Source organism: Corapipo altera, unplaced genomic scaffold (assembly GCF_003945725.1).
Source record: "Corapipo altera isolate COAL_440 unplaced genomic scaffold, ASM394572v1 0, whole genome shotgun sequence".
Taxonomy (NCBI): Eukaryota; Metazoa; Chordata; class Aves; order Passeriformes; family Pipridae; genus Corapipo; species Corapipo altera.
In genome coordinates, this window is record NW_020884872.1 from 13,313,870 (window position 1) to 13,329,608 (window position 15,739).

Below are 15,739 nucleotides of genomic sequence, written 5' to 3' on the forward strand. Positions count from 1 at the left end.
TAACTGGTAGTGTAATGCACTGAAGCATAGTCTTTAATTAAAGTGCAACAATACCACAGTGCAACAGTACTACAGTACCGCCACGGCATAGGAACCTGGTGCTGGATATAAAAATAACTGTGTCATATCACTACACAATGTAACTAAGCCAGTGGAGACACTCTCACACTTGAAACCTGAAGTATTACTGAGCACTGATTTTCAGCTGAGGAAGCTGTGATCAAATCAATGCATGCATTATTCTCCACAAATGAATAATGGCATGAACAAGGACATATTAAACACCTACAGCGCACAGAGCTTTTCACACTGGTTATGAAACAAACACAAACAAAGAGGCTGTGAACTCTCCAGAGCTCTCATTTTGTCTCCCGTGAAGTCCTCCTGCCTGTTTGGGTGCAATATGCAGCATCCCCACAAACGCCCTGGTGCCAACAGGAGAGGGCACTGACTTCAAGTCGGGAGCAAGATCACCCTTCTCTCCTCCTTTTCCTACCCTTGAAGAAAACAAAACAAACTGAAACCACTCTGTACTCCACAGTGAGCGAAGGTAGTACAAAAGCCAGGGTGATGAGGATGCCTCTGCTGACACAAGAGCCAGGGAGTAGCCAACACTGCTTCCCTCCATAACCCTCGGTCATGGCATGTGCTGGCACTGACACCCGTTCCTGACCAGGGGTGTCAAAGCTCTCTCCCTCAGGACTGTGAAACCCTCCCTACGCTTGCTCAGCCAACATAGGGACTTCTGGAGAAAAGCAACCCAGAACCAACCACCCCCCTTTTCCCACAGAGAGGTGCCTGTCAAGCCAGGACAGCACCGCTCTACTCTCTGAAAGAGCCGGCACTCTCTAAATGTCCAGTGTGGGCAGTCCCTCTGGTTTGCCAGCACAGCTGACACTGTCAGTGTTGCACAGGGACCCCTGTGAAGGTCTACCTCTGAAACCAGAATCAAACATCCACAGAGAACAGCAGCTGTGCTCCCGCTCTGCACAAAGCATGGCATTCACATATCCTTGTTCCTTGCTACCGCACAGGCTCCATATCCTACGGCAGGGTGCTATGCCATACCGGAGCCCCTGCTGTGATTTTAACATCCCGACACTGTAAAAACAGTTTAGGAAAAGAGGCAGTGTGGATTTGGCATGGGGCAGCACTGCAGGGATGAGGCAATGGGAACCATGCAGTGATGCTTCTCTGCTTGCTGGGAAATGTCAGGTAGGCACAAACACATAAAAGAGAGAGAGGAGATAGGAGATAGTTACCTAACATGACGAAGGGAATTCCAAGGAAGGTGGAATTGTATTTCCCACCAGTGAGATTGATGATCCCAGCTGCAGTCAGGGTGGCAAGGGTCACAGTCAGCAATCCCAGCAGGCCAAGCCAGGGTTTGCTGCGGACACAATCCTGCATGGAGCAGCAGAGAATGGCCAAGGTGACCACAAGGACCAAGCTTGTGATCAGGTAGCGTTCTGACACCCTGCTCGTCTTCTGGAAATCCTCCTTCAGCGAAGAAGAAGTGAAAGGATACATTTTGACTTTCCTGTTGGATTTCTGGAAAAGTTCAACAGTGTCACAAAAAATGGATTCCCACTTCTCTGCCACCATGTCATTCAAGGAGTTGATTGCCTGCAAGTAGTAGGTGAGCTGAATGGCTTCTGCAGACTTCACCCGGTCCTTGCTGTGCACAGTAACCCCACCGAGCTGATGCCCGTTATACACTTCCCTGCCATCCTTTAAGTGAGTAATCGGATAAGTGATTGCAAAATTAGTTCGATTAGAAGAACGAGCAGCCTTTAATTCCTCCAGTACATGCACTATGTCGTCCACTATGCATGTCTTGTCATTGTTCAGGATACATATATGGGCAAACGTGTAATTGAAACCAGGTCTTTGAACTTGGATCCTGGTCACTGCAGAGTGCAACTACAAGGGAAAGAGAAATCACACACGTTATTCATCAGTTTATCTCGCACAGCAGCAGCCAGAACAACAGCAGCTCCTTGCCGCCGTCCCTGTCCCATTTGATCTAAGCAACAACAACAACAAAAGTTCTGGTGATGGCGGTATTAATAGCACACTCATTGCAGAAAAAAAGGAAACATGCATCAAAACAGAAGTATTATTCCCCCATGTCCTTTGCTGGTAACTGTATTGTCTTGCTGTATTGTGAGTTGCATCTGTGCCATGTGCATCTGCTGTGTGGCCTCTCTAAATAAGCAAACTCAAAAGGTCCAGACCTCCACTTTCAAGTGATCTAGGCCAGAACAAAAGGGAAATCTAGAGACCAACCATGTCCAGGGACATTGTTGTGCTCAGGATTGCCCAGTGACTCTCTCAAAAATGAACTTGAGGTACAGAAGGCAGAAGAGCAACATGACCAGGTGTGCCACCTGTGCAGGATGCGCCAGCAGCCTGGCAGTGGCAGGGCACTAGCACTCACTTAAAGGACGGGCTACAGCTGCATGCCCTACGTATAGAGACTGTTGGCACAGCAGGAAAAAGATAGCTGGCAATAACTAACTTGCCCTCTTTTCCCCTCCCTCTTTCCCCCATCAAATCCTCGGTAAGTCTGAGAGCAGGAAGCAATGACAGAGATGGACACTGGTTTTCCCTTTCTCTTTCTGAGAGGTTCTGTAGATTAGCGAGGGTCTCCTAACCTCAGGGTCTATAGGTTATTGTTAGGTCTAGCAGCTTTTACTGCAGCCTTCTTTGTAAGTTGTTTTGCATGCTTCTGAAATTTGCCATGCCTGAGCTCTGACCCCAAAAGCATTCAGTTATTTTTGAGCATGAGAAAGACAGAAAAATCACCATTTCTTCTGAAAAAATATAGAAAACTCCTGCAACCTTTTCTGAATCCATTTTAGTCAACACAGAAGATACAAGAAATCTCAACAACGGCAAGGGAATAGCCCTAATAGGCTGGGTTAGCAACGTTTTTAAAAACCAAAATATTGAGTTCACTAATGTTTGGAGCCTTAGCAAAGTACAAGCTGTTTTTTTGCAAACTTTTCTTTCAAAATGATAAGGCCTCACTCACCATGATTACCACTTAGCTCCTTCTGTGCCACCCCAGCTGTGTAGAGAGTTCCAAGATTTTCCATAAGGATGCTGCTGAGGCCAATACTAGAATACCCACCACAAGTCTGAGCAGACTTTCCCTGTGGCTGTGATGTCCTTCATGGTGGGTAGCCCCAGAGAAGGTGATCCAGGAAAGATCCCTCCACTCTTCTCTAGGTGGCACAGGGGGTAACCAACAACCCAAATGTCAGGGCCGCCTGCACACTCCTGTGCATCTGCTTTGTGCATGGCTTGGTGGGAGATGTGACCTCTCAAGGTGTGAGCAGGGACAATGTAGAGGGGCACACACTCCTTGTGCTGCCTGGGTGCAATGATCCCATGGACCTGGCTGCACAGCTGGTCACTTGGATGCCACATCTGATGCCCTGGGGGGAGCAAATCACGAGATCTGCTCTGAGGAACTGCATGGATTTATCCTCTGGTCCCTGTTACACCAAGGGAATTGATGCAGAGGAGCATTGCAAAGGTGTGGTGGCAAAAGAGAAGCCCTCGTTCACCTGCAAAGTGGGGAGACCACAGCTCTTCAAGGGAGCTGAACAGCCAAATCAGAAGGACTCTCTTTTCTCTAAAGGGGGATATAGTTATTTTGTGCCTTCAGATTTTGAGCAAGAGACCAGGTTACAGGGATTTTTTTTTTTAACTACCTGCATGTGCTGTTTTCCACTGTAATCCAAAGAGGAGACTCTTCTGCCCAGTAAAGAGGCTGGAAACAGGTGATATTTGACGGAACTGGCTCCTTTCTGATGACAAACATTGTTTAAAAAATATAGAAGATCGCGTACATGAGAGCAGTAGAGCTTATACACTCCTTTGGTGGCAATGGACAAAATGGCTAATAATCATGGCTAAACTGTTGCATCTGTTAAAACTAAATAGTCATAGTGACTTTTGTGTGGTATTTGAGACCTATTTGTAGAAAAATACCCAAACCATCATTTATATGGTACCATAAATCTGATTGTTTTGTGATTACATTGCACAATCTGTGATGGGTATAAATTGAATTATGTTCCCTCTGTTCCTCAGGATAATGTGACATCATAGAGGCAAAGATTACAACATTCCTATATTCTCAGTCTTTTTCTCTAACAGCTTGGGGGTGTATTTTTCCACATTTGAGTAGTTTTTATTTTTTGACAGAAAAATAACAGTTCAATACTGACCTTAGGAAGATAAGTTTGAGAAATGAACTAAACTAACAAATCTTTTCACAGTACTGTGAGAACATGATACCTGGCCATGTTGAGGAGCAAAATTTTCCATTGTGATGGGAGAACAAATAACTGTCCGTGCAACAGATTAGGGTCTTCTGCACAGCTTTCTTATAAAAAAACCCTCAAACAAATTAGAATATTTGAAGGAACATGCCAAAGAAATGAACCTGTATGGATAATTCTTCCCGTCTTTCAAGCTTGGGGTTGCAAAGCTCCACTTTGAAAGAGCTGTTATGGGATACAAATTCAAATGTACATCATTATAGCATGAGGAGAATGCCCTGATTTACTGAATCAAAGACAGATATCTGATTTTAATTTTTTTACAATGGGAGCTACTGTATGGTTTTCATTGACAACAGTTATAAAATCAGACGTCATATAAAGAAGCACAGCTGAGGGTAATGAGGAGGAATAGAAGGAATTTCCTGCCTTTATTAATTCACAATACAACTCCTTCAGAGAGGATCCATGGAGTGACACAGTGCAGAAAAAACTAAACTGACATGCAACTTTTATCAGTGTGTGTTGCTATTTACCCATCCTGTCTCTCTGCTGCATTTGCTTCCTTCTACATCTGAAGCACTTTCTTTTTAATATTTAGGTTATAAAATAACCTTATCTGTCACAGCTGTTACATCACCTTTAGTGAAAGGCTAGAAGCTAAATGTCATACTTAACATACTCCTTTCCTCTTGGCAATGATCCTTTCTGACTCAGGTGCCCGTTCTGCAGCAGTGGCCTGTGCTTTCTGCGAGACCGTGCTGGGCTGGACTGGGCACTGCTTGGGGGGAAACTGCCCATGGAACCTCCCAGCTATGGGGCTTCAGGGTGGAGAGGAAAGCAGGCAGACAGCTCTGTGTCCTGGCACACCCTGGTAGCTGAGCAGCCCCCAGAGCTGGCTGCCAACTTGTGCAGTTTAGAGCAGCTATGAGATATATCCTGAGCTTTGCCAGTGGTCACAACATTTGATCTCCAGTTGGCAGCAAACAGCCAAAGAGGAGAAAAACTTGCCTTTCCCTCCATTCCACCCCATCTCTGGGGCTGAGAACTGCCCCAGAATGACCAAGCATTCCACTCCGGGAAGCCTGACTTAGACTTTCATCCTCAAGACAAATACATCACTATATCTGTACTTTGCTTTTTCAGACCAGACCCTAGCAAAAACCCTCTGCCACCTCAGTGCAGGGCAGGGCAGGGCAGGGCATGCTGCAGCATGGCTGCAGGCTCACTCTTCTCTCCCTTTACTTGCCTGTGACCGCCTGTGCACCACAGGGCTGCTGCCTCTTCCCCGCCGAGAGCTGCAGTCCCACAGCACTCTCCTTTCTGCTGCCATGCTGGAAACTCAGCTGTGGCCACATATATTTTTCCACTTGCATCCAGTGCCCACTCTCATAACCCTGGGTGACTGGCTTCCACAGAAAACAGAAGGTCCAAAAGCTTACAAGGGTACACACATCCTGCGAATTCAAGGGATTACACAGTCTGCAATTTGGCTTGCCTATGGTACACCAGGAGGTCCCCCAGGAAACTTCAGTCTGTTAAGAGGGTATGCTAAACGCTGTTGTGTGATGGGGACAATATGATAATGCATAATGCATATTGCACTCCTCAGTGCAGAGGATTTTAATAGCAAGTAACCATACTCTGAACAAACCTGGCATCTAGTTCTGGGACAAACGACTGACTACCAGACTCTCATTTATTTAGCTGTTTTCTTATCCTTACTGATCCTATTAGGAGAAAGGGAAATTTAAAGGAATAATAAAAGCTGAATGAACGTTTTTTCCTGAAGGGAGACATACACTGTGTGCTCATCACTCACAGCTTTTTCAGCTAGCTAGCAGTGCAAGGAACCAAAAAGCAGTTTACTGCTGAGATGCCAGAGCACTGCAGCATGAGAACTGCACAGTTCCCTTGCCATGGTGGCACACGGTCCCTGAAAGTGCTCAGGCACAAAATAGTAACTTCCACCTTTTCCTTTCATTGTCGTTTAAACAGTGACCATCACTTGCACTTGCCCTCTCTTCTGAAAATGGTACCAATGTGTGCCCTGCACCATGCCAGAGATTTCTAGAACAATGTTTTCTCTTCCTCTAGCCTTTAGTCATTTGCACTTGGTAACATCTTTGTTTACTTTAAGTCCCAAGCTCACTCAGCTATTTATTTTAGAAAGCGAGGAAAGACAGCTTCAATTGGGAGACAAATCCCTTTTGGCAAATCCCTCCAGGTGAGGGCTGTGTTGGTCTCACCTCCACACCGAGCCACATTTAAGCCTGTGGCACAGCTGAGAGATGAGAGGTGGTGAAATCGCACTGCTCCACCAGCTGGTTCTGCCTGTGGGCATAGAAGATGCCAGGAAGCGAAAGCTAAAATCCTTTCACTTATCCTGGGCTAAAACATTTTGCACCAGGGCCTCAGAGAGCAACGGCTAAAAATTCTTCAAGTTGTTTTTGTCTGCTGGTCCTCCAACCTCTGCCACCAGCACAGGAAGACAGGTGCCAGGAACCAGAGCCCCTCTGCAGGCTCAGTTTGGGTGCCTTGGGATGGCCAAATCCCACACTGGGCTCTGTGAGACAGCTCTCCACTGTACAGAGCTTTGCACAACTTTCAGCACTGGCATCAAAGCTGAACCTGAAGGCAAAGGGGTTGTACTTGGAGATGTATGGTCAGGACAGAAAGAAAAGCTTGTTTTTATTCTTACTTCCATGCAAAAGATGCAGAGAGATACAAGAAGGGGCAAGAAAAACATGTAATCTCCTTGCTTTGTTGAGAAATCCTTTCTTTAATTCAAAAGTGAGCAGCTATTACCAGAATTTTGTCAATTTAATCAGGTAACAAAAAAGTCTGCAGCCTGCCTGTGAAGGAAACAGATCCCATCCCAGCAGGGAGGGGTTAGAAACTGCTGATTCACCTGCAAAATGATCCAACCCTAGAAATCCTTTAAGCTCACATTACATAATCTCCTGCCCCAATCAAAGTTGCAGGCAAAGGGGATAAAGGACAAGGACCCAGCAATGGCCACTGGTGTCCCACAGGGGTCTCACCTCACTGGTGGCACAGCTTTGCTCCCAGGGAAACTCCGTGGTGACAGTGACAGCAACATGCAATGGGACCCTTCAATATTTGCCAAGGTCCTACACCCAGCTCATGAAAAGACGTCCCGATTGGAAGCCGCCATCATTTTCATTAGTAGGGATGTGTACAACTACCTCCTGCTTATCATATATACCTCAAAAATACATTTGACTTTGCTGCTGAGCAACATGTGATGTTTATAGGGGACACCACTCACTGTAAGGACTCGATTATACTTTGCTACTTGACATACAGTTGATAAATAATCAACAAGACAAAACTAGCTAGATATATGGATGTCTTCCTGTACTGCCAATGATCTGGCACATAAACATGTTTTACTCACAGGAGTATGATCTTTGCAATGCCCTATTACTTTGCTGTTACTGTTATTATATGACTCTGTTCAGTCTTTCAGTCGGTATCTGATGGCTCAAATTAAATATTAGCTTTGCTCATCAGTGTTGCTACTCTTAAAATTTTTTTACTGTCATTTTCACCAAGTCTATTTTTTTCTCTGACTCTTGGAGCCTGAAGTATTGTGATTTTTTTTTTCTTTATCTCAGCTTTCATTAAAAAAAAAAGAAATGTAAAGAATGTTTGATCTCATGGTTATGGAGGAAACCCTGAGAAGGCTTTGAACTCATTATCTATTACTGCTTAAAATCTCATCACTGTTTTGGGTTCAAGACTGAAAAACTAGAAAGCAGGATGAAGACAGTAATTTTAAATATATGCTTCATTTTTATGTGAAGCTGGTTTACTCTTTTAGTTATTTTTACAGGTAACTTGTGCCAAGGAAAATGAAGAGAAGAAAAAGCCTTTAATGGATAGCTATAAATTTCTCCACTTTTTCTATGATCTCAGTAATCTCTGGCATTTCATATCTTTGCAGTGTACTTTTTTTATTCACGTTAAGAGATGGCCTCAGATAAAACATAAAAAGGTTATGAGAGGGAAAAAACTTGCACAGCTTCCAGCTTAATTCACGAAAGAAAACACTCTGGGCTCTGCAGACATGGGCAAAATGAAACTTTCAGGAGTACATTTTCAACAGAAGGTGCAGGAAGGGAAGGCAAGGGAGCCCTGGATGAGGGCTGTGCCCTGCTGACCATGGGTCCAGGGCAGGGATTCAAAGGAGGCTGGTGGGCAGTGGCCTCCTGGACCATGCCAGTCTAGCAAGGGACGAAGAGCGTGCACACAACTGACAGAGGAAGCCAATGGATCCTAATGGCTCAGGATAAACATTAGAAGTCGCAGCTGGAGAGCATGCAGTGAGGATGGCTATGAGTAGCTGGGCTCTTTTTCTATCAGTCCTACAATCAGGTTTCCTGAAGAGATGCTAAGATACTAATTATGCACGGTATTTATTTTTGTAACTAATTTTTTACAGCTGTCCAAAACACAGTGAATTATACTTTCTCCAAACAATTTTCATAAAAATAAAATCTAAAAATTGTTCAAGCTACAAGTCATCAACTGAGGGACAACTATTAGTGCTCAAAGTGGCAGATGTGCGTGCATTTACATTTCCATCTTTCTTCTTGGTAGCTACAGAAAATCGCTAGATATCATTTTTCTTTTCTAATCTGAAGTGGAGAAGCTTTTCTAATCAATACCATCTTAATTCTGACAATCACCTTCGTAAATCTGCCTCTATTTGTTCCACCAAGAGAAGTCCACTCTGGTTTTTGGGCTTACTGCTGCTGCAGGACAGGATGCCTGGGCAGCAGAAACCCCTCTGCATAGCCTGGTGTGCAGCTGTGAGATGGCTTTTTCATGATGGGGAAAAAAAGAATAAAACTTTGCTCCTATGTCTGATCTTGCATCAGTTTAACCACCAGTGGCTTTCTCTATTCACCTCAGATCTCTCCATAAACACCCTTCCACCTTTATACTACTTCTCAGAGGGCTGGAGACACGGTGCAGGCTCTTGCCAAGGGCTCCTCCAGCAGAAGCCTGAGGAATAGTCCCTTCTGTGCTGCAGGGAAACCTCAATATCTGCAAGTTCACAGCCCATCGCATTAATTAACAACTTGGCTCCTCCTTCTCTCTTCCAACAGGAGAGCAGGGGGTTTCCTGCTGTAAACTCCAACTTAAAGGCAAGGCCTTGTCACTGCTATTGGGAAGCCCAGATGTGTCAGTGGGGATTGCTGGCAGCTCTCCTGGAGCCTTGTGGCACTGCCTGGGGTGCTAGTGGCCTGGCCTCAATGGTTGTGATGCACCTGTCACACCTGCCCTGCCCACCTGCTGTGCTCTCCCAGAGGGGTGATGCCCTGTCACATACACACGTCTGGCCACGCAGTGAAAAATCCTGTCCCCCATGTGATCTGTTTGTCACAGGGGAGATGAGGTTCGACCTTCCAAAGGCAGGAAAGGTGAGGCAACATGGACTGCTGGGGTATTCCTAGCACAGGCTGCCTGGCTGGCTGCAGCACAGGGTTGTAGGGCGCATCACAGCACAGACTGAAGCAGGAGGGAGGGCAGAGAGCCCCTGTCCCGGCCGGTGCTACTGGAGCAGGGCATGGGGGTGGTGGGGACCAGTGTGATGTGGTCGTCCTCCCAGGTACAGGCAACTTTTAGGACTTCTGCTCTAGCCACTGACCAGCACCTCCAAAAGAGACCAAACCCTCTTGCCTGCAGGAATCACACGGAGGAGTTCCTGCTGCTGACATCTGGAGCTCAGGGGGGTTTCTGTACACACTTCCACACTTGCAACATGCTATTTATCTTCCCTCTTCCTCAGCTGTGCCCAGATCTTACCTGCGTATCTTAATTCTCATCTGTTTTCGCATAAGATACATTTTAGCCCTGCAGCATTGTGCTGCTATGACAACAGGCTTGCACTTCTACTGCTTTCACACCCTTGTTTTTCTTGTATTAGGACTCTTCCCCTCATCTTACAGCCTTGCTCTAAAGACATGACTTCATCCTTTATATTTGTCAGCAGAATGCACTATTTGTTCTACAGACTGTTTCCCTGGAAGTGTTTTCAGTGCCCGAGAGAAGGTGAAGACCTACTACATCCATTGCCAGATCCACAGCTGAATGCTTGTGTCCAGGCATTCAGAAGTAGTCAAAGTTTTAAAATAAAGGGTACCTCATGCTAGTCAGGGTCAAAACAGACCCAGGTTTTGGTTCCACTGAACAACCACAATCCACTTCCACCGACTTTGAAAATAATGGTTTAAGCATGCCATGTCTGTACAGCAAAGCAACTGGAAATACCACAGACATAAAACATAAACATGTTATTTCTAAAGATGGTTGTTTCCTCCAGGAGTTTGCTCACACATACAAAGTAAGTGAGGAAATCTGTGAAGACCGCAGACAGAGTGTGCTGGTGCACACATGAACAGGAAGAGAATAATTAAGGAGCAGAGAGAGGAAATAAAACCTCAAAAAGTATGAGGTCTGCAAGATTTTGAAGTTAAACTGTTTTGTTCTGGAGTAATCAGAAATTCTGAAGCTCTTAAATAAACGTGCCTTTAGATGGAAATACCTAATTTTACTTCGTTTGCATGTTCAAATAGATATTTAATCAGTTATCTAAGTCAATTAACGGCCAGTCCATATGAGAAAAGCGATGTATAAGCACTTCCAAAAAACTACATTAGTAGAGATTTCTTTAAAGAAGAAAACCTCTTATCTACAGATTTTCATAGAGGTAAACTGCAAATACAATCGCCTTCAGTAAGGATTTCAATCCTTTTCATCTTTATGTCTTGACATCTTAAGTGGAGTTTTTGCCAAAAAAACATTAGTACTGTGTTATTGTTATAAACACAGTAATGTAAGTGGAAAAGAGGATATTTTTCTGGGGGAAAAAAGGAAACCTTAAATTTTTTTTAAAAGTCTTCAGCAGTATAACGTAGTTAACTCACTGTAAGCATAGAGGAACAAACAGGTTCAAAAGGATGGCTCTCAAATCCTGGCTAAATTAGACCATATTTTCTGAGGTTCAAATATTTGTCTAGGTCTGTATTTCCAGTGAGTCTGTATGACTTCAACCTAAAAAGTTTCTAGCTGCAAGTGGAAACACCACTATGAAATGGTAGGGGGCTGTTTTAACACTATTCTTAGGTGGGATTCTAGGCTTAGTTGATCTCTACAGACTTTACATAATCATCTGAACTTCTGCACGATCGTCCACACCAAATATCCCAATTATTTTTGGTTCTCCAAACTGTTATTGGAAATTCAGGGCTAAAAGCACACTTTTTTCAGTTCAGCGTTTTTATTTCCTACCTCTCTCTCTCTCTCAAGAGTGAAATCTTGAGGAGGAAAGGTCCTGTGCACCGAAAGCACAAGATGCCAGTTCCCCGTGCTTAGCTATAGAGCAGGTACTGCAGCGAGTAAAATTTCATTATTGTCCTCCCACAGTATATCAGTCTCAGGATGCATCTCTTCCATATCTGAGATTCTACCGAGGCTTTTTATTGGATCACCTATTCAAGACCAGAGACTGAGGATATGTTTAGATTTCTCCCTCTCTTCTGCAAATGACTATGCCAGCTGGAAACACAACATTGGGATGGTACGCTTAGAATGGTTCAAGCATTTATGGGAGCTATCAGAACTATGGATAGAGATTTACACAAAAATATTAAATAAAAGAGGACTTGGCCTCATCTCCAAATCAAAACTATTATATAAGGCAGCCACACGCCTCCCTGCTAACGAGCAGTAGACACCTTGTGTGAAGCAGCTTGTACATTCAGCAAGACCCGTCGCTGTCATGTGAGCAGCTAGTGTGGCCCTGGCAGATGTGTGCTGTCAGAGGGGAGTCCTGTGGCAGCTCCTGCTCCGGGAGCACTGCTCGAGACCTGGGACTGAGACAGTCGTGAGGCTGAGCCATTTCCAGAATCTCTTCCCAGCCAGCCAACGAGGCATTGTGCAGTTGCAGTAACGGCGAGTTTCTCAGCTCTGATAAATGCGCCCATGAGGAATTGCACTAAGCTAGCCAGAGTGTTTTAGAGATGTCACCACAGAACTTATTTCATTGACTAATTAATTGATTAGGATATTAGAGGGATTAACCAGCTATGTTTCAATTTCAACTGCTCAGACCCCCAAACTTTGTACCTCTTTACTTAAGGGGACAAAAATGAAAGCTGCCTGAATTAGGGGAAAACTCCTTCCCTTGCCACATGACTAGGGCAGCTGTAGCTGCTCAGGGCTCGTTCTTTTCCCTCCTTGGCAGACGAGGTGGGATATGGCAGGTAAGGAAACCAAGAAGATGTGTGCAAGAGCAGCCACCATCTGCCTGGGGCAACCGTCCTCCTGTGTCTCCCATCCTCCTGCTTGTGGGTGGAGACGCACCAACAGCCATGCAGGAGGAGCCAGCATCCAACCTGACAGTTATTCTAAAGCAAAACCTCTCCCCTGGGGAGATCGTCCTCCAGAAAAGGAAACATAAGCAAATGGTGCCGTTTAGGTTCTCTGTCCTGATTGTGCCTACAAGGCAGCATTTTCAGAAATGTGAGTGGGGTTACCTACAGTTTCATCCAGGACACTTATTTCCAAGCAATGTACTTTGAGTTGGTTGGCTCTGGGGCTGCCTTTGCTCCCTTCTCCCCTTCATGCAATTGCATATATATAGGAAAACTTTGATGGCCACCTTTTCCTTTCTCCTTCTCTTCGTGGGCCCTGTTAACACAAAATGATTTAGCCTTGTATCACAACAGATATTACAATATTGGGAGCTAGGAGCCCTCCCTCATGTTTTGCTGTTCTTTGACCCACAGAGCTATCCACAAGGTTGGATAGGCAGCTGCCTGAGCGCGTCTCTGCCCACAAACAGAAAAATAATCAGGACAAAGAATATAATCTATTCTACACAAGGCATATTGGAACTAACTAGATAAGTAAAGAGCTGGAAATAATGCATCAAATATGCCTGACAATGTCTAAACAGTCAAACGGTAATGGAGTTCATTATCTCAATAAATGAAAAATAATCATTCTGTTGGCCAATTCTGTCCATTAAAAATGAGGTTGTATTAAATACTGTCAGAACTTTCTAAGTTATACCTCTTTTGCTGACGTGATAAATCTTATGCAGAAGTTTGCTTGCGGAAAGATTCTGAGTACCGTTCATTTGTGTGTCACTGTGCTATTGACAAAACTACAGATCCCTAGAGAAGGCAGTACAGAGAAAAAATCCATTATCATTATTATCCTATGACTGAGTAAATGTGCACATACTGGATGCGACTGCAATTCATGGTACAAGAAAATGAAGGAATGAAAATTGTCTCTCTGGAGTTTTCTCATTGGCCAGTAACATTCTTGTTACTGTACTTAGTGAGTTGACACATTAAATCTGTTTGCTCATTACTGTTGGGTAATATGTCAAAAAGAAAACATAAAATACTGAGTGGCTTTGTACCATAGCTCTGTATGTGTCTACGGTCGAAATAAAATATAAATAAATCCACTGTAACAGTTATTTCCTTGTTTAGTAAAGAGGGAGGTCTGACTGAAGTCTTTTACAATAGGTGTTTGCATCTGTTTTCTCATTTTAGAAGAGAGACTCCCTGAAGCAATTAAAAAGAATTAACATTGGCTTTTATATGGGCTGACAGTTTGACGTTCAGAAGAAAAAGAAAAAAAAAGCAATGCTGAGTCCCTTGGGTTTCCTCAAGGCAACAGCAAAAACGTGCAGGATAGAACTAGCCACACCTCTGGTTATTTCCAAATGTTCCTTTCTTTTTTCCTGGGCGAACTTGACCCTCTCAGCACACAGTTTTTGCATCTATCCTCCCAGGTTTCCGACATGTTATGACACATAGTCGGGTGAGACGTCCTGTTAGATTGTAACTCGCACGCTTCGTGCTGCTCAAGTGACAGGGAAAGACGCTGCCCGCTCTAACTTGAACCGGCAGCACAGGCTGCACCATGCCTGCAATCTACGGCAGGGCTAGATTTTCTCTTCGTCTATGAAGCCAGCATTTTCTGTGATGGTGGGGTGGGAATGAAGGGGGAAAAAACACTACCCGCTAATCTGCTGAGTTATGTCATTTGCCTTCATGAGCAGTGAGAGGAAGGTTTTATGCTACCCCTCTCTGTGGAGAAGTGCAGCCCAGACACAGCAGCAGCCCCCAAAACCATTCTCGGCAGCCTGGCAGATTGGTACCTAACTGCTTTTGAAGTTTGAGTCTATCAAAGCCCGAGACGCCGTAACTCGGGAGCACGACCGCCGCGCGAGTATAGAGATACAGAAAAATTACTTAAACAAGCAGACTGCCCTTCTCGCTCACCCAAAGCAAGTAAAAGCAAAACAGGGAAAATAGGAAAGGAAAAGAAAAAAAAAAGGGGGGAAGAGAGCGGATCCCGCTGGCAGGGAGCGCGGTGCCGGCTCCCTGCGCCAGGCTGGCGTCCCAACTGTTGCAGGGAGGTGACCGGGGAGCTGCGGTGGCAGCGGCGGCAGAGCCCGGCGTGCGCGGGTGGGTCTGTGCCGGCGGGCAGGTGCGGGGAGCGGGGCGGGACGCGGGGCGGTGATGGCCGGGGGACCCGCCGCGGTTACCTTGAGGATGAGATCGGTGTGGTGCTGGTCCAGCATGTTGGCCTTGCGGAAGGAGGTGATGATCACCCGGCCGTACCTCCCCGGCGTCTGCAGGTCGGAGTAGAGCCGGTGCTTGGAGCGGTTCACCGGGAAGAGGCTGTCCACCAGGTTCCTCTCGATCTTGGCCAGGCTGTGCGTGGGAGCCAGGAGGTGCTCCACGTTCTCCTCCACCTGGTAGCGGCTGAAGCTGGCGCCCAGAAGGATGGAGATAAGCACGGGCGCCGAGGCGAAGAACACCGGGTGGCTGGCGACGAAGTGGCCGAGCCGGGAGAAGGACGTCCCCAGCCCCCTGTGCAAGACCTGCCGCAACATCCTAGTGCGGAGGGCGCGCAGGAGGGCGAGCGCCGCGCCGGGGCCCCCGCAGCTCCCCCACGGCCCCCGCAAGACCATGGGGCAGCCCCACCGGGCGCCGCCTCCCCGCCGGCCGCGGCTGCGGGGGGCCGGGGGCCGCCGCCGCGCGTGTGCGTGTGTGTGCGGTGTGTGCGCGCCCGCCCGGCTGCGTGCGCGGGGCGGCTCGGGCGCCCGTCCTCCCGCAACGCCGCCGTGCCCGAGAGGAGTTTCCCAGCCCCTCGATGCCTCACTTCCCAACCCGCCGCCCCTCGCCGCGGAGCGGCGGCGCGGACCGCCCGCGGGGGGGGCAGGGGGGCAGCCCCGCCGCCGCCCCGCCGCGGGAAGGGGAAGGGGCAAGCGCCGCTCCCCGCCCCCGCCGCGGAGTTCGCGCGGGAGCGGGGCTGCCCGCAGACTGCTGACTAATCCCCCGGCCGCGGCAGGCGAAGCGAGGCGGGGCGGGCGCGGAAAGCCC

The 15,739-nt window shown here is 46.6% G+C and overlaps 1 protein-coding gene across 1 annotated transcript in view; it reads right to left on the reverse strand.

Annotated features, from left to right (window-relative positions):
- PTCHD1 (patched domain containing 1) overlaps positions 1-15,359 on the reverse strand; it is a 44,792-nt gene extending 29,433 nt beyond the window's left edge. Inside the window, exons 1-2 of the mRNA XM_027637202.1 lie at positions 14,899-15,359; positions 1,263-1,923 (exon numbers count right to left, since the gene is read on the reverse strand). Coding sequence (XP_027493003.1) covers positions 1,263-1,923; positions 14,899-15,327 — 1,090 coding nt within the window. The 5' untranslated portion in view covers positions 15,328-15,359. The remainder of the gene's footprint in view (positions 1-1,262; positions 1,924-14,898) is intronic.
- Between the last annotated feature and the right edge of the window lie 380 nt (positions 15,360-15,739).